Below are 25,198 nucleotides of genomic sequence, written 5' to 3'. Positions count from 1 at the left end.
ACTGAAATCTGTGGAAAACGAAACAAATCGTATATAGAGTTACGAAATGCGTTGTATTAAAAAAAAACACTCGTCATGTAGGTTAAAAAACAAGTATGGTTATCTTTATGTAGCATTTAAAAGTCCCACTTATTCGTATTGACACGGTTACCAACGGTTTCGCGTTAGTGCCCGACGTCACTTCCGTCGCCAATGAACTGCAATGGCCGTACGGGAGGACTGTGGCATACCACTGAGCACTGTAAGTAATCGAAAATAAAGGTTTTTGTTATCTTATAAAAAATGCAACAGTCTATTTACAGCGTTTTCACTACATATGGCTGTATATCGACGTTCAAATTCCTTTTTCTGATTTTCTAACGCTGCCTGCTCAAACACGATGTCTAAATTAGCATAAGCGATGAGATCAGGAGCAAGAACTAATTATTTTATTCTTAATATATACAGCAATATAGCTGAAATTGGTTCATTGATGTACAGTGTTCACATCATTTAACTTAATACAGGTGTTACCCCAAAAATAGGTCTCATAACATCAACGTGATTTGGAAAAGATCAATTGTTGGAACACGCTCGTACTAAACGCAAACCACAACTTTTCAACAGCTACTCTCTCACTACTTTCAAATGAATTTGCAAATGAATTTGCAGTAAATGATGATTACAAAATCCGTAAAAAAAGGATTTTCTCTCTCTCTCTCTCTCTCTCTCTCTCTCTCTCTCTCTCTCTCTCTCTCTCTCTCTCTCTCTCTCTCTCTCTCTCTCCCCCCCCATCGGCAAGTGAATTGTTATTCTTGTCTGCCGAAAATCGTCATCATAAAAACACTTTGTACCTGCACTCTTCTTCTTCTTCTTCTTCTTCTTCTTCTTCTTCTTCTTCTTCTTCTTCTTCTTCTTCTTCTTCTTCTTCTTCTTCTTCTTCTTCTTCTTCTTTTCCCTTGGCTTTTCCCTTCAAGAGGTCACCACAGCAAATTAGTGTCCTCCATCTTCCGAGATTTGATTCGCATATTTGTTTTGGCCAAGCTTTTACGTCGGATGCCCTTCCTGACATAACCTTCTGTATGTATCCGGGCTTGGGACCGGCTGACTAGAAACAAAATCTGAAATAAAAAGTGTTTCGGTCGAGTAAATGACAAGTCTCACAGACATGCTTACTGAACATCTGTTGTCATTGTTTTTGCTTCATTTGCAGCTTTCTCCCAAGTACCTTCATACCAATTCTACCAGCCACACCTGGCCTTTCAGTGCCATTGCTGAGCTCATAGGTTCGTCATCAATTTCGGTTTTATACTGCAATTGTTTGAGTTTAAAGGTTTTACAATTTTGACATTCCTTGAATTGCAGACCACAATGCTTTTCAAAATACAGTCAAACCTCGGTTTTCGAACATCTCGGTTCTCATCCCATTCGGTTTTCAACCAAAAATGTCATATTTTTTTATGCCCCGGTATACAACCGAAATTTGGTTCTCGACCAAACTGAGTGCATCTGAATGCATCACTCGACTACCCTCCGCTTCCTTATACGTCACTTCCTTATATGTCATGTCTTCCTCATTGTGACGCATTAATATTGTTGTTTTATTTTTACGAAAATGCAGACATAGTTGGTTAAGATCTCTTGGTTAAGCTCCTCTGAATAGTATGATTTTAAAGCAAGCAGAGGATGGTTTGAAAAGTTAGTGCCCTGTGTTTTCCCAAAGACAGCTGGGATAGGTGCCAACACACCTCGTGGCAGAAAGAAAATTGGTGAAAATAAAAGTTTGTTTTTATATAATTTTACACATGACCTGCTCTATTATTAAGTTTTTATCCGGTTTATGCGATGAAATACAGTAAAGTCTCGTTATATCGATATCCAAGGGAGTCCGAAAAAATATCGATATAACCGGGACTATCGATATATCCGACCCTGTTTGCATGTAATTTTCTCTGTGCGTGCATAGAAATAGTATCGATATAACCGGGACTATCGATATATCCGATATCGATATAACGAGACTTTACTGTAGTTAAAAAAGTTGTTTTCTAGACTTTGAACTGATTAAGATTTTTTACTTTGATTTTAATGGAAAGTGCTGTTTCGGCTTTTGAACAAATCGGTTTTCGAACAGGTTTCTGAAACGGATTATGGTCAAAAACCGAGGTATCACTGTATATCTGTAGCACAGCAAGACAACTGTTGTCTACATGAGTGTGTATCAATATACACGCACACTCACAGTCGTTCAGACATTCTTTTATGTCACTCCAAAACAACTTGTTGTTAACAAGTAAACAAACAACTGCTCTCGTTTTCTCCTTTTGACAGACAATGCCTGCGATCCAGATGTCCAGGCCGATGCATTCTGGATCGATAAGACTGTTGTCAAAGGACATGAATGCCTCAGTTTCATGGATAATGGGAATGGTCTGGACCAGGAGGCTATGCATAAAATGCTCAGGTACCACATACCTTGAACATGGAGACAAGGAATTTACTTTTGACTAGTTTTGTGGAATTGAGTAAGCTAAAAAAATACTATAAATTCATTATTGTGTGTATTTTTATTTCTAAATGGATATAAGAATTCGCGATTCTAATTGAATGCTCTGAACCACTGTTTATATACCCATTTTGCATTGAGTAATGGTTGTAGTTCAACTTCTTTAACATACAATTACCGGTAAGTTAAAAAAGTGCCTCTTATCTGTTGCAGATGAATACTGTTTCGATATTTAGCACACCAGTACAATCGTACTGAAACCCAGTAAAAGAGCTGTATTGAAATTTCTGTCTTTACACATTCAGAATCGTCTCTGATATTTTAACTGTTTTAATGAGCCCGGATCATCACCAGAACCTCATGCTCTCACCACATCACCCCCGTCCTCCAAGAGCTCCACTGGCACCCTGTCAAATATAGAATCAACTTTCAAATTCTTTTTTATGCATTTTGCGCTATCCAATAAGTTATCTGGCTGGCTATCTGGCTAGCTATCTGGCGGGCTACCTAGCGAGCACTTATTTGCTAGCTATTTGCTGTCTATTAGCTATGTAGCTGACTCGCTAGCTATCTCGCTAGCTATCTATTAGATATCCTTATCCTGTGACTGTAAAGTGACCTTGAGAGTTTTGAAAAGTGCTTATTAATGACATGTTGAAAGGTGCTTCTAAATCAAATCTATTATTATTATGTATTGTTATTATGCTAAACCACATGCACACACACACACACAATGCAAACTACAAGGAAATAGTGAACATATTGTTAAATTAATCCATCCTTCACACTAACGAAAGCTGAGCATTATTGTTAGCAAAGCTTTGCTCAAGTTCTTCTGTTACCGGTAATTGGAATTATACTGTACTGTAATTCTATCTGGTTACTTATGTTTGTAAAATGGCATTTTGCTTCACATGTGCGTCTTTCTGTATTTTGAAGCTTTGGCTACAGTGACAAAGTAGCCGTGAATGGTGTGGAGCCCATCGGGGTGTATGGCAACGGTTTCAAATCTGGATCCATGCGTCTCGGGAAAGACGCATTAGTCTTTTCCAGGTGCAAGAATGTGTCGTGCGTCGGGATGCTCTCTCAAACGTACCTGGAAGACATCAACGCCCAACAGATAATTGTGCCCATTGTTTGCTTTGAGCATACAAAACACAGCTATATCCTTTTCTATACACGAGGCGCATCTCAATAACTCATGTAACTCTTTTATAGGCCAATCAACACAATACAGTACGGTTCAGAAAGGCTTATTCTTAATCGTTTCACTGTTTGTCACGCGGGATTAAAATGTTGTAGCGGTTGTAGTTTTAATGTTGTTGACTTTCAATTCTAATCATAAAATTCTACAAAATAAATATTTTACAGTTTGATGTTCATATATTTCACAGATTTTTTTAAAATTAGTGTTATTTATTGTAATTTTTTAATGAACATTTCCTACAATTGTAATTTGAAAAGTACCTATTTACTCGGTCACATTTCTATTCAGCTTTGTCTATGACCGTTTGTCCTTGACGCACACTGCACTGCAGGTAAAAGAAGAGCAAAGAGCAAGTCTAAAAGCCATTCTGCAATATTCTCCCTTCAAGACGGAGACAGACCTGCTCACTGAGATTAGCTCCATCACATCTACCTGGTCCACGACCGCGACGGGAACACGCATCATCATCTGGAACCTGCGCAGGTTAACAGTTTAGTATTTCTTCTAATGTGGAGAGAATGGTTTAGTAATTTACCATTTAAGCATATTGGTCACCTTGGCCGGTATTTTGAATTAGTAATTTATACTTACGTTTAACATTAGCAAAAACATTTTAAAATGGCATATTTTCTAAAACAAAATGGAAAGACATTGTGTTTATTATAATGCAGATCCCCATTTACTTATTTCCTGTCAGGACATCTACCGGGGCATTGGAGTTTAATTTTCAGACAGACCGCTACGATATTTTAATTCCGTCTGATGTCTATGAGGACTTCACCCGGCCTGGAGACAGAATCCCCTCACATGTACCTGAGAGTCTATACTCACTACGGGTAAAAAGCGTTGCCTCACACAATGTATGTACAGTATGCCATCAACCACTGACATAATATGGTACTTTAAACTAGTGTTGTCAAGCAATTTAAAAAAAAGTGAGAGAGAAAGAGAAATTATTTTATTATAAAGTACAATACATATTGATTTGTGCAGCGCTTTGACAACAGCTGAAGCTGTAACAGCGCTTAACACGGACAGCTGTCATATACGGGAAATAAGCAGTCACAAACATAAGAGAAAGCGCCAGGGAGTAAAACTAATATCATGCCGAGTTGAATGCCAAAAAAGTACAAGTGAGTTTTGAAACGGGTTTTAAAGATGGTCAGCGAGGGAGATTGAACGGTCAGTGGCAGGTCATTCCAGAGAGTGGGACCAGCAAGGGAAAAGGCCCGATCCCCTCTGAGCCTCCGTTTAGTTTTTGGCACATCTGATAATGGTTGATCAGCAGACCTGAGGCGCCGGGAAGGTGTGTAGGGGTGGATGAGTTCGGAGAGGTCAGGAGAAGCAAGGCCATTTTAAGAATTTTAAGATCCTGAAAAGAACTCCAAAATGTTTAGGGAGCCAGTGAAGGGAAGCCAGAGTCGGAGTTACATGCTTCCTCTTATAAGTACCAGACAAGAGGCCAGCAACAGCATTCTGGACCAGCTGGAGACACTTCATGGAGTATTGGCGGACTCCAAAGTAAAGCGCATTACAGTAATCGAGCCGAGATCTGACAAAGGCATGGATCACTGCTTGAAGGTGCTCAAAGGAGATGTTTTATTTTAGCCAGCTGCCAAAGATGAAAGAAGCTGGATTGATCTACAGCACCAATTTGTCTGTGAAATTTAAAGTCACTGTCCAGTTTAAGACCCACGTTTTGAGCCCAAGTCGACAGGATGAGATGTAAATTGGCCACTTGGATCAAACAGTATCACTTCTCTCTTCTTTTTATTGAAGTTCAACAAGTTTTGTGCCATCCAGATTTTGATTTCCTCCAGGCAGGCCTTAATGAGAAAGTGTCTTTTGTGCTCAATGGGACATAGATCTGACAGTCATCTGCATTGCAGTGGAAGGAAGTATCATGTTTCCTGAGAATGGAGCCAAATGGGAGAAGGTATAGTGGGAACAACATTGGTCCCGAAATTGAGCCCTGCGGAACACAACATGACACAGAGGCAGACTCAGCAAAGGCGAACACAAAAGGTTCCGTCAGCTAGGTAGGACCAAAACCAGTCAAGAGCACTACCGGTAATGCCCACCAAGTGCTGCAAACGAGACAGTAGAATACTGTGATCCTCTGTATCAAATGATGCATTCAAATCAAATAAAACCAGACACACGTAATCTCCAGTGTTATTTGCCAGGAGGATGTTATTAGAAACCCGTAACAGGGCTGACTCTGTGCTATGCACCGTCTTGAAACCTGACTGGTAGACCTCCAGGATGTTGTGTTCATCCAAGAAAGATTTCAACTGCATGTGCACCACCGTTTGGAGCAATTTTGACACGAAAGGCAGTTTGGAAATTGGCCTAAAATATACATTTTAGGCCTTAAAAAAAGCAAAATAAAGTGCTGAATGAAATAAACAATCACTTCCAGTAGACTACAGAGGACACATCGGCCATGCTGACTTCATGCCTCGACCACGGAGTGTTCTTCAAGAGCTTTGATATGGCTAGCTAAATTGTTAACCATTTCAGTGTGTCAGAGATGTTTGGTTGGATACTGTGAACAAAGGCTTGAACACAGGAAGATTGTCTTTTACTGCCAGCACGGGACACAGCCATTCATGACCGGCGCCCAACTTCTGCAGCCCTCTGCCAAGCTGTTTATTGAGAGTATAAGCAAATTTCAAGTGATACATTAGTAAAACATAGTCTTCTTCATTTGAATACCACACCCCTGACACCTCTACTTTAAACTTAACGCACATTACATCATGTCATCTATGTTCTTCTTTTCCTTTCGTCTTTTCCCTTAAGTTCAGTATATCTCTTTTTTGTTTGTTTGTTTGTTTTTTTTCCCATGTGTACAGGCATACTGCAGTATCTTGTACCTGAAACCTCGCATGCATGTTGTTGTACGAGGTCAGAAGGTGAAAACTCAGCTGATTGCCAAAAGTCTGGCCAACAGCAAAACAGACCACTATAAGCCCATGTCTCTTGTATCCTCTTGTTACTATAACTATGTTATTGTTTTTTTGTTGTTGTGTGTTTGTTGCTTTTTTTTATAATGTAACTGTGCCACAACGTTCCTTAAATTATATGACAGACCAAAAGAGTCCCCATAATTTTTGGTTACAACACCAAAACTAAAGACCACTATGGCATCATGATGTATCACAAGAACCGTCTCATAAAGGCCTATGAGCGCATTGGCTGCCAACTCAAGGTGAGTTTTGCTCCATCGGTAATACAGTCATGAGTGTATACAGAGACAATATGATAATGACAAGCGGGGAGTTGCGCCTCCCTGTAAATCTCGGAAATAAAGAAATTAACATGTCATCTGCACTGGTGTGGGTGGAAAAAGTTATGAGTGGTGAGGTGGCAGCAACACTGATACTTAAGATAACAGTTCCTCTTTGGATGTTAAATATATATCCTCTGGGAGGAGTCCTAAAAGTGGTGGGGGTGAGAAGGCACTAAAGGTAGTTGGAATTACAGCATGCAGGAAAGACCTAAAACAGCAGACCACATTTGTTCTTTAAAGTGTTTGAACACCCCATTAACAGAGAGGGGTTAAAAAGTCACAGTGACGACTAAATTCCTTAATAATAATAATCCATTTAATTTCTAAGCGCCTTTCAAAACTCTCAAGGACACTTTACAGCCTTAACAATCATAATACAATTTAAGTAAAATACATTCTCATCATCTGAAATGCTTGCGCCATAGACGTCAGGCTGACTGTGTGATGATTAATGTTCAATCTGTTCATTTGAAAACGGTGCCATTGCTGACATATTTCAATAGCTGGTACTTCGGCAAGCACTATTAGTCCTGAAAGTCTTAGTCATAGTAATCTCTGATGGGGAAATGAGATTGACATTTCTTTGTTAAAAAGAAAAAAAACATTACATACACATACTGGAAGCAGTCCACCCAAATAAATATGAAATAAAAACAACATACTGTTGGCACAACATAAACCCAATTACAAAAATAACTTTGGAATTGTTGTAAATGAATGTCAGTGCATCCGATTGCTCACCACTGTTAAAAACCTTTGCCTTTCTGTGTAAAACCTGCTATTGAAATTGAAATTTAATGAATCTGTCCCAAAACCTTTATTAACTTGTACAGGAAATCTCATGGTTCGTCAGGGTTCATTTAAGGGCATTGGCAAAGCGTTCCGCATCAATTTTAACCGTATTCTTTTTTTTCTGACAGAAAAAGCACATGTGAATGTCTGGCGACCGTTTGGCAAACGGCAGTGTGCAACCTTGACTGAATCCTTACGAACCCTGATGAGAACGCAACATTTAGTGCCTTAGAAAAACAGTTAAACTTGTTTGCTACTCAATAGGACAAGGGAATATTTCAGCCCTTAAACTCTTTATATCTCTTGACATGTCACAGCCAAACAGCAAAGGTGTTGGTGTTATCGGGATCATCGAGTGCAACTTCCTGGAGCCCATGCACAACAAGCAAAGCTTTATTGAGAACGACAAGTATAGGTATGAAATGCCTATGATACTTTAAAATGTGGCCATTGAGAACTAATCACAGAACATCAGCATCACATCCACGTGTTTGATTTTTTTTTCTTTAACAACAGAAAAACAATGAGCAGTTTGACAACCAAACTGGACGAATATTGCAATGAAATCCGCTTCAGGCTCACCAGTGGCAACCCCAGCAAAGTGGTGGAAGTAGATGAGATCAGGTTTGTATTGATCCAAAACCAAATGTGTGTAGTTGTCACAAAAAAAAGAAGAAACGAATCTTAATGGGGTTTCTGTGTTTTGCTTGAAAGAGGCTCTGGATCTCACCCAGCCTCATTGATTAGGCTGAAGGACATTGGCCTTCTTGATTTACTGTTCTTCTTTTGTTTTTTTTTTGTTTTTTTACAGCAAGCGTCCGGATCAAAACTGGGTAATGTGTGAACACTGCAGAAAATGGCGCAAACTGCCTGACGTGATCGACTGCAGCAGGTTGCCGGACAGCTGGTTCTGTCATATGAATCCTGATCCTCAGTTCAGGTATTCGGTTTTATCAAGATGTGTCCAGGCAATGCATCATAAACTAAATACAAGCCACTATTACTGAGGTCATATAAGGTCTACAACTGGAAACAAAGTCAGACTACAAGGTCACACACTCCACTGCACAAAAAACATTGCGATATGAGATTAAAATTACAATTACAAGAAGAATACATTTGCATAATAAAATATATTTGAGGAATAAATATGAGAAGTATTTTTTTGTGTTACTACAACGGAATTATTTTTTAATTGAAAGAGAGTAAAGTCACAGCACATTTGTTGGTGTAATGACTTCATTTACGTATTAATGTTGGCATTGGTCCAATTTTTGTCAATGCTTTCTCATAGCAACTTCCTCACTGGCTTGTACAAATGAAATGCTATCTTAAGTTGACAAACGTTTCTGAATCAGTGAGCTGTTAAACGTCCTAGCTGACCTTCAGTAACCTCCCTCTAAATTCCTTCCGCTGGTTTTACGAGGAATTACGGGCGTTTTGGTCCCTCGCGAGAAAAAAAAAAAAAACACTCCTAGAGATTTTTATTTGACTTAAAGGACAACAGACACCATTTTTTTGTTTCCTAACAGACATCAGAAAAATGTTTTATAGCATCTAAAATACTCAAAACACGCAGGCTGATATTTTTAGTCAAATCCAAAATACCAATAAAAATGACTTAAAGTATCCAAAATCTGAGACAAATCAGCTAGAAATTGGGGATTTTCAGAAAGTCCCGCCCCCAGTTCGTGACATCACTCCAAGTCGTCTTGCCTTGCTCAAGAAACAAAACAATGGGCTCACGCAGTTCACATTTGGAGAACATGCTTTCTTGTTACTCATCCAGTTATGACTATGATTCAAATAGTTTTGAAGAGGAAAGCATAAATGTTTGCAATCGATTAAAGGAGTCGTCCCATATCAATTCGAGCCGTCAAGGACAGCAATGTAGTGTCCCAGAAAATGCAAAAGATGGCGCCCAAGCTCTGTTGGAAATGGGCTGATTTGTCTGCTAGGAATGTGTGTCGACGAGTATCAAGTAAAGTCTCGTTATATCGATATTCTTGGGAGTCCGAAAAAATATCGATATAACCGCACTATCGATATATCCGATCCTGCGCGCATGTAATTTTCTCCTTGCGTTCATAGAAACAGTATCGTAATAAGCGGTACTATCGATATAACCAATATTGATATAACGAGACTTTACTGTAGTAGTGTTGGTGCAACACACAACGATTCACCATCGCGTTATTTATGTGTTTGCCTTCTAATTTCGCCATCAACACGGATCAACATGAAGTTTTCAGACCAAACATAGTACCGCAAAATGCATTGTGTGTCCTTTCTCGGTCAGGGGCGTTCCTTCCGTGACGTGACGTCAGGACTCGTCACCAACTCAAAAACAACACTTCCTGAATATTCAGCGCAAGTCTTAAAATGTAAAATAAAGCTATATGTGGTGGAATCTTTGTAAAACACGCTCAGTAGAAGTCATTTGAAGTGATTTTACAAATTATGGACACAACTTTTCCGGAGGCGTCGGTTGTCCTTTAAGTCTATTATCCCATGATTTCAGTACTATTTACATGCTTTTCCAGGACTTGTGATGTTGAAGAAGAGGCTGAGGACTCCGATGACGACCTACCTTCGTACACAAAAACCTACAAGCAAAAGTATGCATGTATTGTTTTTCCTTCTAATCATTAAACTTGTTACAATCTGACTCTTTACGATGTACATATTTATTACAGAGAGAGGGAAGACAAAAAGAAGCTAAAAAGTAAGCTGAAGGTAAGAGCAAGTCGGGCAATCAATGTTGGTTTTTCCTAATGTTCCAAAAGCGTTTGTGTATGCGCAGCTGTTTTTGCATTGCGTTTAAATGTGTTTTTATATTAGGTTGAGGAGATTCGCCTAAATAAGATGATCGTGCAACGTGGGGTGCTTCAACAGCAGCAGAATGAACTCAAACGCAAGCTAGAACAAAAGGTGTGTTCCCTTCACCCTTTGGCTACAGTGAATCGTCCATATTATCGAGCTTAGAAATAGTTCTTATACAAAATTTGCATGTTATTTTCTGTGCTCTGCAACATACACCGGGAAGCCGCAGTTTACGAATGGCATGTGAAACAGCTCACTTCTTGTGTTGATTTAGGGACGATTACCATTGTTTAACGCTTTTCAATTTGTGGACCGCCAAAGAGTTACCATACATGCACAAAAACAAAGAAACAAGTACCGTATTTTCCATTGTATAAGGCGCACTGAAGTTTTCCAAATGTAAGGCACACCATATTATAAGATGCTACAATGGAGGCTTCTCAAAGCATCAGCGACTCCTATAGATCCTTTTTAGACATAGTCTAAATTGTTGTCTCTTTATACCCTGTCCCGCCAAAGTAAAAACAGAGTCAGGAATTGTCCAGAAAATGTTGAAAACGTCACTTTCTCCTGCCCTATCCAATCCCAGCCATAGCGACAACCTCCGACTTAAAGTGAAACTGAAAAATGTTTTCAAAACAACGCATGTGGGTTACGCGCAAATATAACGACAAACTGTGCGCAGCATTTCCCCAGTAATTTATAAATAAGCCTTAAAGGACAACCGACGTCTCCGGACAAGTTGTGTCCATAATTTGTAAAATGGCTTCAAATGACTTCTACTGAGCGTATTTTACAAAGATTCCACCGCATATAGCTATATTTTACGTTTTAAGACTCGCGCTGAATATTCAGGAAGTCTTGTTTTTGAGTTGGTGACGAGTCCGTACGTGACGTCACTAAAGGACCGCCCTTTACCGTAAAAAAGACTCATTGTAGCGGTGCTTCCATCACGTCAATGTATTTTGCTGTACTTGTTTGGTCTGGGGACCTCGTGTTGCACCCAAAATCCGCCAGAAGGCCAGAAGAGGGCGTCCAAGCGCCTTATAAAGAATTTATCAGCTTGTGGAAACGGAGGTGGCCACAGGAGGTCGCCATTTTGTGCCCCTTTTTTTTGGGTGAGAGATTTCCCCCCAATGTTGCCTCAAAATGGCACAAATAAATTATTTAATCGATTGCAAACATGTATGCTTTCATCTTCAGAACTATTTGAATCATATTCATTACTGAATGTGGAACAAGAAAGCATATTCTCTGAATCTGAAGCCATTGTTTTGATTCACTAGCAATGCAAGACGTCTTGGCGTGACATCACGAACTGGGGGCGGAACTTTCTGAAAATGCCCGAAATATCATACTGCGTGTTTTGGGTATTTCAGATGCTATAAAACGTTTTTCTGGTGTCAGTTAAAAAACAAAAAAGTGACGTCGGTTGTCCTTTAAGGTGTTGGATAGTAATTTGATAGGGAACACGTTATTATTTGTTCATAATAAAGGCCGTTTTCACTTATATCTTTATATTCAGTATGGAAATCAAATCAATGATTTACTCATTCACTGCCATTCAAAAATGTATTCGGGGGTTGAAAATATGACGTAGAGCGCCATTCCCGAATTCATTTGGGTTTTGTTTTTTCTTGTTTGGGTGCCTCTGGTAATGCTTTTTCCCTTCCACAAGGGGGCAGCATTACCCTTTTTTACATGTATGTAGAACACACAAGGAATTTGTTTCCGGTAGAAAACGCTGCACTAGTATCATCAATCGCAAAGAAGCACTATACAGTTCTATTTGGGTTACTGTTTAAAGAGTTAATGGCTTGGGGGAAGTAGCTGTTTAAATGTCTGCTAGATTTATAGCGCCTGCCTGAGGGAAGCAGCTGGAAAAGGTGGTGGGCAGGGTGCGCAGGGTCCGGTAGGATTTTCCATGCCCTTGTTTTCTCCGCCATCCTAACTGTGCGTTGAAGTCGGATTTTGTCCATTTTTGTGGCGGCCCCGAACCAAACGGTGATGGACGAACACAGGATGGATTCGAAGACAGCCGTGTAGAAATGTTAAACCATATAGCTATATAAACCAATATGTATGTATTGCATTGTATTTTGGACAGCCACCCTCATTTCAAGCTCAGATAACTCCAGACCCACATAATTTCGGAATTAACTATTTTTTTTTCTGATGAAAAAAAGGGAGTCTAAGGTTTCTTACGCTATATTGAATGTTTATCTAGTTCAAAAACTCAATATTCTGTGGTTCCTGGAATTCGAGTGAATATGACAAAAACCATGGCACATATTTTTGCACAATTCTGGCAGTGAATGAGTGAAAAATATAAATGAAACTTTTTGGAGCCGCTAGAACAGGTGAATTACATTCCCTTTCATTTGAATGGGGAATTTTACCTGGGTTTGCAAGTGAAATGATTGAATGAATGCGTTTCACTTTACATTATATTTAAAAGCCACATTATTAAAGCCACAATAAACAATGCACTTGACCATGCATATTGAGAGTACAGTAAAACACAAAATGTACAGAAAAACGTACCCAGCTGTTCATAGCTCATGGAGACACTTCCACGCAGACTCACTGACATCACACGCTGCTTGACTCGGTTCAATGTGTGCTTTTATTTACTATTATTTTCTTATTCTTTAATATTCCAAAGTATAGACGCCTATTATAAATTATTTATTTGGTTGTTTCATTTCAAATTTGAATAATTGACAGATGCTAAATAGACCAACTGTTTCTATATAAGCAACCTATTGTAAAATTTCCATAATGTCCCCATTGATATCTTTTGAAATTCATTTTATTTCCAGAATCCCCATTCGCAATCTACTCCCACAACCTCATGGAGTAGGTTGGGTAGCGTGTTAGAACTGGATACGTCTTCTTCTCCAGCGATGGACAGTATTTGTGAGTTTTAGTTTAAAAGAAATACATATTTGAAATAACGTAGAGTGATAACTCGGCTTATGAACGCTTAAGCTTACAAAGTTTTTGGCTTACCAACATTAAATTCGCAAGAATACAATCTTGGCATACAAACTAGTTTTCGGGAAACACACAGAGCGCCACACTGGCTGGCGGACTAGTTTTCCACACCCACTTTCTTTCAGTGTACTCGGTGCAGACGTGGTTTGTTATCGAGTGGAGTACTTTTGCTTTTTGGTACCGAAAAAGACCCCACCGCAGGCTAGTGTCCGAAGAGGACACAAAAGAAAATTACTGTCGAGCAGAAGAAGGAGATCATCGAAAAACACAAACGAGGTTAGCGTTTGTGTGACTGAGCGTCCCAGTACCAATACGCTAAGTCGACCATTGCTACGTGTGACTAAGGGTGTTTCTGTGTTGTCTAAGCAACGTCTCAGGCAATAGAAGGGGTTGAAAAACTTCTGTTGATTTGGATTAACGAAAAGCAGCTAGCAGGGGACAGTGAGTGAGGGTATTATCGCCGAGAAACTTCACTCGGATATCATCAAGAGGCAACTACATCAACGACCATCACAAAGGTAAATAAAACGACTTTATTATACAGTACAGTTTATTTCTTTCGTTATAATACCATAGCACATTTATAATACATAAAATAAGGTATATTTTGTGTAGTTTTAAGGCTTATAGAATAGAAATGTATGATTTATGGGGGCCTGAAAAGGGATTATTCTCATTTTTAATGGTTTCCAATGGGAAATTAATGTTTGGAAGACACACTTTTCGCCTTACACACTTTCTAGGAACCAATTAAGTTCGTAAGCCGAGGTATCACTGTACTTATGTTGATGATGTCTAAAAGACAACTTGATTGTATGGGCATGACAACAAAGAGCAGGAACCAGAGACATGAATAGTACAGTATTGCATTTTAAAACCATAAAACTCAGAAGTGGCATTATTGCAACCAAAGAGGGGTTTCCCTTTTTCAGATAAAAGTGAAATAGAATTTGGATCCAATTTGTCTTGCATTTGTGATGTATTGATAATAATTATAATAATACATTTTATTTCAAGCGCCTTTCAAAGCTCTCAAGGACACTTTACAGTCAGAGACAAGCATAGATCCAATCAGAAATAAAATACAATTATAAATAGAAACAAGAGATAAAGCTACATAGAAACCGCAATTTTAAATAGGTGGGTTTTGAGATAGGATTTCAAGGTGGCAAGAGAATCAATTTTACGAATGTTGGGTGGAAGTGAGTTTCAGAGTTTGGGGGCAGAGCGGCTGAAAGCTCTGTCCCCCATCGTGCTGAGACGGGCAGGGGGCACACAGAGGTGGAGGGAGGAAGAGGATCTGAGGGAACGAGAGGGAATAGAAATTTGAAGGATTGAGTATGTGAAAACGGCAAACCTTGCTTTCAGAAATGCTAGCTAGCTTCTTGACAATGTTGGTAAATTAATATCTCATAACCTAAGCCTGCTCTACAACACTCACTCTGCTTTTTTTGGCGCTTCTCCGGCTTTCTTAACATAGTGCTCACACGTAACCAAACTAAACACACATTGCGCAATTGTGCAAGTTTAAAATGCATGAACAAATCCTTCTTTTCTCTTTCTAGCTGGGAGCCCACCCAATAGTAATGGTTTACCAATTATTTCAAGTGTGTACTCCTTGTTCCAAACGTCAAGGTAGGTTTCCTAAATTAAGGCCTCATTATTTTCACAGAGCTGCTAACTGTTACGGTTTGTCCATCTTTTGTGATTGAAGCCACAAAAGATGGCAGTTTTCGACCAGAAAATTTGAGATTGTGAAAATCGGTTTCTGACCAAACTAAGCAAACCCAAAAACACCACTCGACTTCTCTCGGCTTCCTTACATAAGTGACACCTTCTCATGAAACGTTCATTGAAAGCAGACAAATTAGTTGTGATTTATGCAAATCTGATGTTTTTTTCTTATTTCTGCATAATGTTTAAGCGCCCAATCACGGGCTCATAAATCTATTTGGGATTTCAAACAAATGACTTTTGAACAGCCTTCTGGATCTGATTATGGTCGAAAACCCACGTATGACTTTAAATAACCAAATTTTCCGTGTGCAGTGAATTTCTACAGGTTGGTCGATCTGTTTTGTATGTACATAATCAAATAAGCGTACTTTATGTGATTCTTTTTCCATGTTTGACAGCAAAAAACAGAGGATGTCTGCAGAGTCACAAAGCACGCCTACAAATCGTGATCAAAGTGCTACTAATGCTTCATCATCACGAGATGTGAGCCCACTTATCAACCAGACGCAAGCGCCAAATATAAAGGACGAAGAGGATAAGGAGATAAAGACCAGAAATTCAGAACAAACACAGGCTGGCGTTGTTGAAACTGCCGAATGTGGTACTCAGTTTTCAAGAAGAATTAAGGAAGAAGACAAGAGCGAAGTTCAGGCCACAGACAAATCCAATCAGATTGTGTATATAGATAGCGATAGTAATGATGATGATGAAGAAGAAGAAGAAGAAATCTTCCAAGTTGTAGTACTGCCTGCAGAAGACCTGGAACAAGATGTTAAGGAGCCAGTACAGAATAAAATGCAGTTTTCATTAAATTGTTTCCATCAATCAACCCAGACAGAGGAATCATCGCCGCGTAAAAACTATAAAAGCTTGTTTGAGAAAGCTGAAGAAAAAATAAATCAACTTGTAAGCAACAGAGCGGATTTATTAGAAGGTGCTCTGACAAAACCTAGTCCTGCCCAGGCCGAAGAAGATTTGGGTGAAATCACTTGGCATGTTGACTCTCTTATCCAGGAACTGGATCAGAGAACCAAGGAGAGGAATCAACTGCTTTCTCAGGTCAGTGTTCCCAGTTGTTGTCACCCAGTCGGTCCACACTAGTTTTACTAGGTCACATTTGCCAAAAATATTCCATCAGTGAACTTGTTCCTATACAACATTACAGTAAAGTCTCATTATATCGATATTCTCAGGAGTCGGAAAAAATATCGATATAACCGGAAGATCGATATATCCGATCCTGTGCCGAACTGCATTAAAAGTGGTCAATAAATGGTATGTAATTTTCTCCTTGAGTTCATGGATTGCGTATCTAGCATGCTTTTGTACTGTAGTGAAGTAAAAAATAAACTTATGCATTAAATAAAAACGTATTTACACTTTTTAATGACTACAGTGAGACCTCGACTTACGAACTTAATTGGTTCCCAGACAGAGTGTGTAAGGTGAAAAGTGTGTATCTAAAAAAAAAGATTCCCATAGGAAACAATTAAAATGGGAATAATCCGTTCCCGGGTGTCCATAAAATATACTTTTCAACTAAATAAGCCTTAAAACTACACACAACATACCTTATTCTATGTATAATAAGTGTGCTATTGTATTGTAATGAAAGAAATACACTGCATTGTATAATAAAGTCACTTTATTTACATTTCTGATGGTCATTGATGGCTTGATGGATGAAAGGTCGAAGGTCAAAGGGAATTGCTGTTTGGAAAGAGAGGCGCATTACATGAGGACTGTAATTAAAGAAATAAACTGTGCTGTAAAATAAAGTTTTATTTACCTTTTTGATGGTCGTTGATGGCTTATGGAAGGAGAGTCATCCTTCCATAAGGACTGTTGGTAACTTAACCTCTGGTTCTGTTCGGTCGTGTGCTTCCGCCGAAGAGCACTCGGCCAGCCGTGGTGGGTGTGTATTATGAAAATAGTGCTTATTATAAGGTTTAATTTTCATAATTTTGACGTTTGTAAGACAAAAAGTTTGTAAGTTAAGGTGTTTGTAAGTTGAGGTCTCACTGTATTTCCATTCTAAAATTTAACCAATGCAAAATCCTCACGTTGTTCTATACACACGAGACAAACCACGAACGCCAGCATGTACATACAATATGAAAAATAGTGATTATTGTAAGCGATAAAGATATTTAAATACAACACAATTAAATACATGTATGGAAAACAAAAACTGCAATGTTTACATTACTTACGTTGGTAACGTATTCTGCGGCACGTCGAACTCTTTCGCAATGGAGGATTTGCTTGTAGGATTCTCCTCCACAGCTACTATTGGCCTGTACTTCGTTCTGATGTCACAATTCTTGCGTTTCCCCATGGTTGAAATTGGTGTTGAAGACTACAGTGTGTTTCAGATGCTATTGCAGCTCTGCTACACAGTGCAAGAGACGAAAGCTGGTCACGTGACCAACCCTGTTACCGATACAGATTTCGCTAATGGTAGTAAGGTATTGAAATCCTTAAGCAAATATCGATTCAGCTTGAAGCTGCTTTTGTATCGATATAAGCAGACCAAATTGGCTGGCGGGAGATGAAAAGGGCAACGTAGTAACCGGATTATCGTAATCACCAGTTATCGTGCTAATCGGAACTAATTATACATAAAAGACTAGAAATGTGCCCGGAAATGAAAATAGTATTGTAATAAGCAGTACTATCAATATAACCAATATCGATTTAACGGGACTTTACTGTATTAAAATGCAATGGCGGGCCATCCATGTCACTCCTAAGCCTTCAGTAGTGCTATGTCTGAATAAATCAGCTGCGAGTGTGGTGTGATATCACTACACAGCCATTGGAGGGTGACGTTGGCCAGGAAATAACTTGTGACTTGAAGAAATACTGTACTTAAACTATTCACATTTTCACGTTGAACATGTGGATTCGTGATAACCTCATCAAATTGCAATATTATTTGCTATGTTTGCTAGCTTCAGAGCTGTCCATTCTTAATGCAGTCCATCTATTCTTGAAAAGTCCATCTTGAAACTGGCTTTAACAGTATATCTTCAACCAAATCAATTTATTCTCCTCCTTCAGCCATTGTGGGTTGAAAAAACTGCTATTAAATCAACACAACAATATATTTGGCTATGTAGCTCGCTACAGGTACATAGCACTAGTTCTGGCCAGTATGCTTGCTACTAGCAGCAAGTAATACTTTGATTAGCTAGTGACTAGCCAATCATAGGTTGCGAAAACTGATGTTAACAGCAGGCCTTGGGTTGCCAACTTGACATCTGATTTGTTCGAGCAACTGTTTCATCGACATTTACCTGACCATCCAGGGCCTGCAGAACAGATTGTGAAGGCGTCCAGATAGATTTTTGACCCTGAATTGAATGTGATTGCTTAAATACTTCAATACGAAAACACACACCTGGTCGCAGCACAACAGGGGAAAAGCGACGAAAGGAAGCTGAAAGACAATTTGGAATTATTTTATAAGCATTCATGGACAAAATATAATTGACATTAGTCTGTGATTCAGATATTTTTAGGCCAGCAGAGAAGGCCTTACAGGCCCTGATGGCCCACCACTGTTAATTAAAACGGCACAGTTTTGATATTACCACATCTACTGTATATCAACGTAATGTCTTTTTTGTTTCGTTTTTTAAACTTGCTTGTCTTTTTTTTCCTTTTCTTTATTATGTCCTGTCCTCTGGGAATCTATCAGCTGAAGAATCTCGAGGAAGAAAAGGCAAACTTGTCGTGTCAATGTGAAGAGCTCAGGAAGAAGCTACAGCAAGCACAAGAAAAAACGATCCAGAATGGAAGCGAAACGGTGATACAAAATGGAGATTCTTCCATAGAACCAGCAAACAGTGCTTCAAACTCCGATCACTTCAAAAGGTGTGTCAGGGTGTGGATGTGCATTTCTTTATTCAGTGGTGTGTGACTGACCACTTTTCCAACAAGACACCATATCTTGGCTTCTCTCCCTCTTTCCCTCAGGCTGATTGAGCTGCGTCACAAGATAGGACGTCTTCTTGTCAACATGGTGCCTTACCTGGACCTGAACCAAGTCAATTATGAGTGTAACGTAATTGATGAGATTTTGGAACAACATCTTACTCAGAACTCTTAACGCAGAAGGAACTCTCCATGCCCAATCTGGAGCCAATACTGATTTTTTTTTTTTACCTCATTTTCTAAAGGATTCATATTCTTTCATAGATCAATGTTTCTATTATTTTCCAGCATCCTCATTACATCATGGGTTTAATCGCAAACCACATTGTGACAATTATTTACACCTATGGGTGTTTTAAAGGACAACCGACGTCTCCGGACAAGTTGTGTCCATAATTTGTAAAATGGCTTCAAATGACTTCTACTGAGCGTATTGTACAAAGATTCCACCGCGTATAGCTATATTTTACGTTTTAAGACTCGTGCTGAATATTCAGGAAGTCTTGTTTTTGAGTTGGTGACGAGTCCGTACGTGACGTCACTAAAGAAACACCCCTGACGGAAAAAAGGACACATTGTAGCAGTCCTTCTATCACGTCAATGCATTTTGCTGTATTGTTTAGTCTGAAAACCTTGTGTTGCACCCAAAAGCCACCAGAAGAGGGTGTCCAAGCTCCATATAAGGAATTTATCAGCCTGTGGAAACGGAGGTGGCCACTGGAGGTCGCCATTTTGTGCCTCTTTTCTGGTGATTGTTTCTCCGCAATGTTGCCTCAAAATGGCATGGAATAACTTCTTTAATCGATTGCAAACATGTATGCTTTCCTCTTCAGAACTATTTGAATCATATTCATAACTGGAGGTGTAACAAGAAAGCATATTCTCCCAATCTGAAGCCAGTGTTTTGATTCTCAAGCAATGCAAGACGTCCTGGCGTGACGTCACGAACTGGGGGCGGGACCTTCTGAAAATGCCCAATTAGCAGCTCAATTTTTTGCAGATTTTGGATTTTTTTTGGTGTTTTGCATTTGAAAAAAAAAAGCATAGTGCGTGTTTTGGGTATTTTAGATGCTATAAAACGTTTTTGTGATGTCAGTTAAGAAACAAAAAAGTGACGTTGGTTGTCCTTTAAGTCTTCTTTGGACTGAATGGCTATCAATGATTACATAAAATCATAATCAGGGGTAATCAAGAAGCTGTATATATATGTTCACTCGTGTCTCAGTTTGTAAAAATGTCAATGACGCAAACTTCAACATTTTACAGTAAAAGTACAGAATACATTTTGTTCCATAATTTAGTGTTGATACATACCGACTCAACTTTGTATAGAGTGTTTTTTTATAACCCAAATCTGTGGAAAGTGTATAAATATATTTTTTTACTTTGTACATCATATTCTGTTCCTTTATTCTCACTTTTTTTCTCCACAGATAAAACTTTGTACATGTTATGTCACCCGGCCTGTGTGCATTTGTCATTCCATTTGCCGCACCAAATAACAAACTATTTGCTGAGACTGCAACCTGTATATACACCCGATGAGATAATATGGCGGCCAAGTGATCTCGGTGCATCATTGTCGAGTTTTCTCTGGGCACTCTGGTTTCCTCGCACATTCCAAAAAAATGCATGTCAGGTTCATAGAACACTAATTTGTCCTTTGGTGTAAGTGCAGAAGGTTGTTCATTTTTGTGTGCCCTGCGTTTTGCTGCCAACTGGTTCAGGGTGCCCTTCGTTGACTCCCCAAAGACAGCTGGGATAGTCTCCAGCACCCACGTGAACATTGTGTGTTTGGATGGATGGATCGATGGGATGATATTGCTCCAACTAATGGAAAGTATGCCAAGCAATAGAATATAGTAAAACCTTGTTGGTGACGAGTCCGCTCGTGACATCACTAAAGGACCGCCCTTGACCGTAAAAAAAGACGCATTGTAGCGGTCCTTCCATCACGTCAATGTGTACTTGTTTGGTATGGGGACCTCGTGTTGCACCCAAAAGCCGCCAAAAGGCCAGAAGAGAGCGTCCAAGCGCCATATAAGGAATTTATCAGCCTGTGGAAACGGAGGTGGCCACAGGAGGTCGCCATTTTGTTCCTCTTTTTTGGGTGAGAGATTTTCCCCCCATGTTGCCTTAAAATGGCACAAATAAATTATTTAATCGATTGCAAACATGTATGCTTTCCTCTTCAAAACTATTTGAATCATATTCATAACTGAATGTGTAACAAGAAAGCATATTCTCCGAATCTGAAGCCATTGTTTTGATTCACTAGCAATGCAAGACGTCTTGGCGTGACGTCACAAACTGGGGGTGGGACTTTCTGAAAATGCCCAATTCGCAGCTCAATTTTTTGCAGATTTTGGACACTTTAAGTCATTTTTATTGGTGTTTTGCATTTGACTAAAAATGTCATACTGTATGTTTTGGGTATTTTAGATGCTATAAAACGTTTTTCTGATGTCAGTTAAAAAACAAAAAAGTGACGTTGGTTGTCCTTTAATCTTAACCAGAATTTGCAACTGAAATAGCGATGTTCTTCAGATGTAACTTTTTTTCAATACACTTGGAGAATAGTCATAATATTCCAAAAGGGCTGATTTTTTTTCCTTGGAATTTTTGTCAGCGAATATCAAATAGTTGCTCGGTGCAACACACAACGATTCACCATCGCGTTATTTCTGTGTCACCTTATTTAAGTTTTCAGACCAAACAAAGTACTGCAAAACGTATTGACGTGATGAAAGAACTGCTACAGTGTGTCCTTTCTCAGTCAGGACCGTTCCTTCCGTAACGTCACGTACGGACTCGTCACCAACTCAAAAACAAGACTTCTGGAATATTCAGCGCGAGTCTTAAAGCGTAAAATATAACTATATGTGGTGTAATATTTGTAAAATACGCTCAGTAGAAGTCATTTGAAGCCATTTTACAAATTATGTACACAACTTGTCCGGAAGTGTCGGTTGTTCTTTAAGCTGAGTGATTGGTGGAAATATTTTTCAAAAGACATTTGCTTACTGCACCTCCCAATGATACATTGCTGTGAAATCGTATTTCTGTGTTCATTGCATATTTGTCAGATACAATAGAACCGATTTTAATATCACACAGAGACAACCCGAGGAAATACAAAATGCAGTTTGTAAATGACCATTTTATTTATCAAGGGACCCAAAAAAAATCTAAATAACTGTCCCTATGTGAAAAAAGTAAGTGCCCACCAATCCCCGCTCGTTGTAAAATCACAAAGTACATAAATGTGACAGTCAAAGACAAGTTGAACCACTAGGAGGTAGAAAACAAAGATTTTGTTGTTACTGCTGCCAAGCTCCTTGTTTTCCTCCTCGCTATCTCGCTGTAGGTCTGTTACCGAAAAGGTTAGTTAACAGACCATGGTGAAACGTTGCGCAAAGTGCAACCGTTTGCACTTATGTGTGACTTGAGGGGCCAGCTGTATTGAGCCAGTGTGATTGAATTCTGCATCTTTGCACTGTGAGGCTGACGTGCAAACCAGTGAACCACAATGACACCTGTAAGTATGATGTACTTCATTTATTAATACAACCACTGCAGGTATCATAATAATAATATTGTTCAACTTCAGCTGTTGTTAAATCACTATGTAAATTGGCGTTTTTGTGTTTATTATGTTTGTTAATGTCATTCTAAGTGCCTTGCACGCCGGGTCCAAGAGGACAGTAATTTCGTCTGCGCTGTATGTCATGCATATTACCATATTTGACAATAAAGCTGACTTTGATGTATTGTATTGTCTAGTATAAAACACAAGGCAATAATAAAAGTATATAATAACAACCCATCCTTTCTCTAAACTACTTATTTTCAACTTATTTTCATGGGGTGTGCTGCAGCCTTTCCCAATCAGCTTTTTCCAATAATCATAAACTGCGAAATAAAATGTTTCTTATGAAAATACACAAGAGCTCTCCATTGACATATAGCATGCAGGAGATTTTATTCTCTCACGTTGCACATTTAAATAACTATTTCTAATACAATACAGTAATATCTTTCTTTTCCTTTTGGCGTTTTCCTTCAGGGGTCGCCACAGCGAATCAGTGTCCTCCATCTTCAGAGGTTTGATTCGCATGTTGTTTTTTTTCTCTAAAAAAATAAAGACAATAAAATGATGTTACTATAATGATCTCTCTGTGTGCCGGTTTGTCTGTCTGCCAGTCAATGTTTGTTTATTTGTACCCCTCCCGTCACCTCCTTCAGCAGGCGGAACTTCCACAAGTTGCCGCTGGTATTGACGTTACATTTTCTGGTGAGACGAAATATGTTGAACGATATGATAACTTTACAATGTTCTGTTTGTTTCAAGGTGTGTGTTAAAACGTGGGTGTTTGAGATGCGTAATTCATACATTTCACTTCTTAGCTGGGTGGGGGGGGTCACGCGACGAACATATATAAACTCATGCGTCACCGTCGCGCAAGGCATGCCGGGAAACGTAGTTTTCTTCGAAATGGAAATTTCCAATGTATCACCAGAAGAGCGAGTGGAAATTTACTCGGTTTCCCTCCCCTTGTAATATGCAGAACCTTGTCTGTCGTTGCAGGATGTTTTGATGAAAGTCAACGGTTCTCCTCTCCTTGTTATCTCCCAGTCACACTAGAGCATAAAAAAAAAGATTAGATGACTTTGTCATGAAGACAGTCACATGACTCTATCACACGCACTATGATTGAGTGTATGAGCTCTTCAAAATTCATCATGTAAATAGTGGAATATTCCACTCAAGTCGGAGGACTGTAACAACCATATACAATGATGACTCAGGAACTGTGGTATTGGTCATCCTGGTGCATCTAGCTTCCATTTTTTTACTTCCATGCTAAAGATACTTTGCAATGGCCTATGAATTGTAAGAATTTCCCCGCCTTGTTTTGATAGATTAATAACAATAAACTAGTCAGGGGTTTATTACAAGAATTAAAAGGAAAGCAAAACGATACAATTAAAATTCACAATTTATGTTCGCTGTTGTTTTTTTTTTCTTTTAAGATAATGGATGGGAAATGTGCCACCTTCTAATTTTATTATCAATTCTCCCAACCACGCAGTTGAATTGGGAGTTCTTGTACATTCTATGATTTAATCAACGTGTACTTATTAATCAAAAATTTAGAAGCAATCGACCTGGTAAAAACATTTATTACACTATACTTTTGGGTCGTTTTTGAGTATGACTGTTAAAATAAGAAAGATGCATTCAGGGGTGTGTCTTGAGTAGGAAGAAAATGCACTTGCCGATTTGCAGAAAACGAGTGTTGAGATAATTATCTTTGTTTTATTATTATTATTATTATTATTATTATTATTATTATTATTATTATTATTATTATTATTATTATTTGTATAAATAATAATAACCTAATTAATGTTATTTTTATTATTATTATTACCGGTAATATTATTTAGACTCGCAGTGGTCCCCAACTTTTTTGCGCCACGGACCGGTTTAATGTCAGACAATATTTTCACAGACCGGCGGATAAATACAACAAAATAAAAAGATACGACAGGCAGGCATTTTTTTACTCATTTTGCTAGTTTACGGTGGGCTAATTTTAGCGGTATGTATCACGTGACCTAGACAAGCGTTTTGACATGCGTCAAGAGTAAGTCATAGACGGATGTAATCTGGTAATATTTCATTTTTCAAAATAAAACCTAGTTCGGACTCAGATAATAAGCAAAACGAAAATTCTGTGAATTATTTATTCTTTCTGCGTGGCCCGATACCAAATGACACACGGATCGGTACCTATCCGCGGCCCCGGGGTTGGGGACCTCTAAATTTTAGAGGGCGAATGTTATTCCTGTAGCCCAATGCGTCACGGGTGAGCCACACGTGTGGGGCGTGGCGTTTGAAATACTCAGCTCACTAAAA

General features: G+C 38.9%; 1 protein-coding gene across 1 annotated transcript; it reads left to right on the top strand.

Moving 5' to 3' along the window:
- Positions 1 to 178: 178 nt before the first annotated feature.
- On the top strand, positions 179 to 22,118 carry morc3a (MORC family CW-type zinc finger 3a). The gene is made up of 19 exons (XM_089002746.1): positions 179 to 241; positions 1,193 to 1,265; positions 2,311 to 2,443; positions 3,425 to 3,648; positions 4,019 to 4,175; positions 4,390 to 4,528; positions 6,551 to 6,679; positions 6,787 to 6,906; positions 8,097 to 8,194; positions 8,296 to 8,403; positions 8,591 to 8,719; positions 10,323 to 10,397; positions 10,476 to 10,515; positions 10,621 to 10,710; positions 13,425 to 13,521; positions 15,165 to 15,234; positions 15,735 to 16,395; positions 19,040 to 19,215; positions 19,318 to 22,118. The coding sequence occupies exons 1-19, from the start codon at positions 203 to 205 to the stop codon at positions 19,448 to 19,450; spliced, it is 2,691 nt and encodes an 896-aa protein (XP_088858872.1). The 5' UTR covers positions 179 to 202; the 3' UTR covers positions 19,451 to 22,118.
- Positions 22,119 to 25,198: the final 3,080 nt, after the last annotated feature.

Source organism: Hippocampus bargibanti, linkage group LG08 (assembly GCF_051943395.1).
Source record: "Hippocampus bargibanti isolate YZ-2025 linkage group LG08, ASM5194339v1, whole genome shotgun sequence".
In the NCBI taxonomy this organism is placed as follows: domain Eukaryota; kingdom Metazoa; phylum Chordata; class Actinopteri; order Syngnathiformes; family Syngnathidae; genus Hippocampus; species Hippocampus bargibanti.
The sequence above is the reverse complement of the archived record's forward strand: the minus strand, read 5'-3'. Positions and strand labels throughout refer to the sequence as shown.

Excerpts from the sequence above, each read along its gene's own strand:
- morc3a (XM_089002746.1), top strand. The coding sequence starts at position 203 with ATGGCCGTACGGGAGGACTGTGGCATACCACTGAGCACT. Across the intron at positions 10,516-10,620 it reads AGCTAAAAAGTAAGCTGAAG|GTTGAGGAGATTCGCCTAAA; the intron begins GTAAGAGCAAGT and ends TTTTTATATTAG. Across the intron at positions 15,235-15,734 it reads TCCTTGTTCCAAACGTCAAG|CAAAAAACAGAGGATGTCTG; the intron begins GTAGGTTTCCTA and ends CATGTTTGACAG.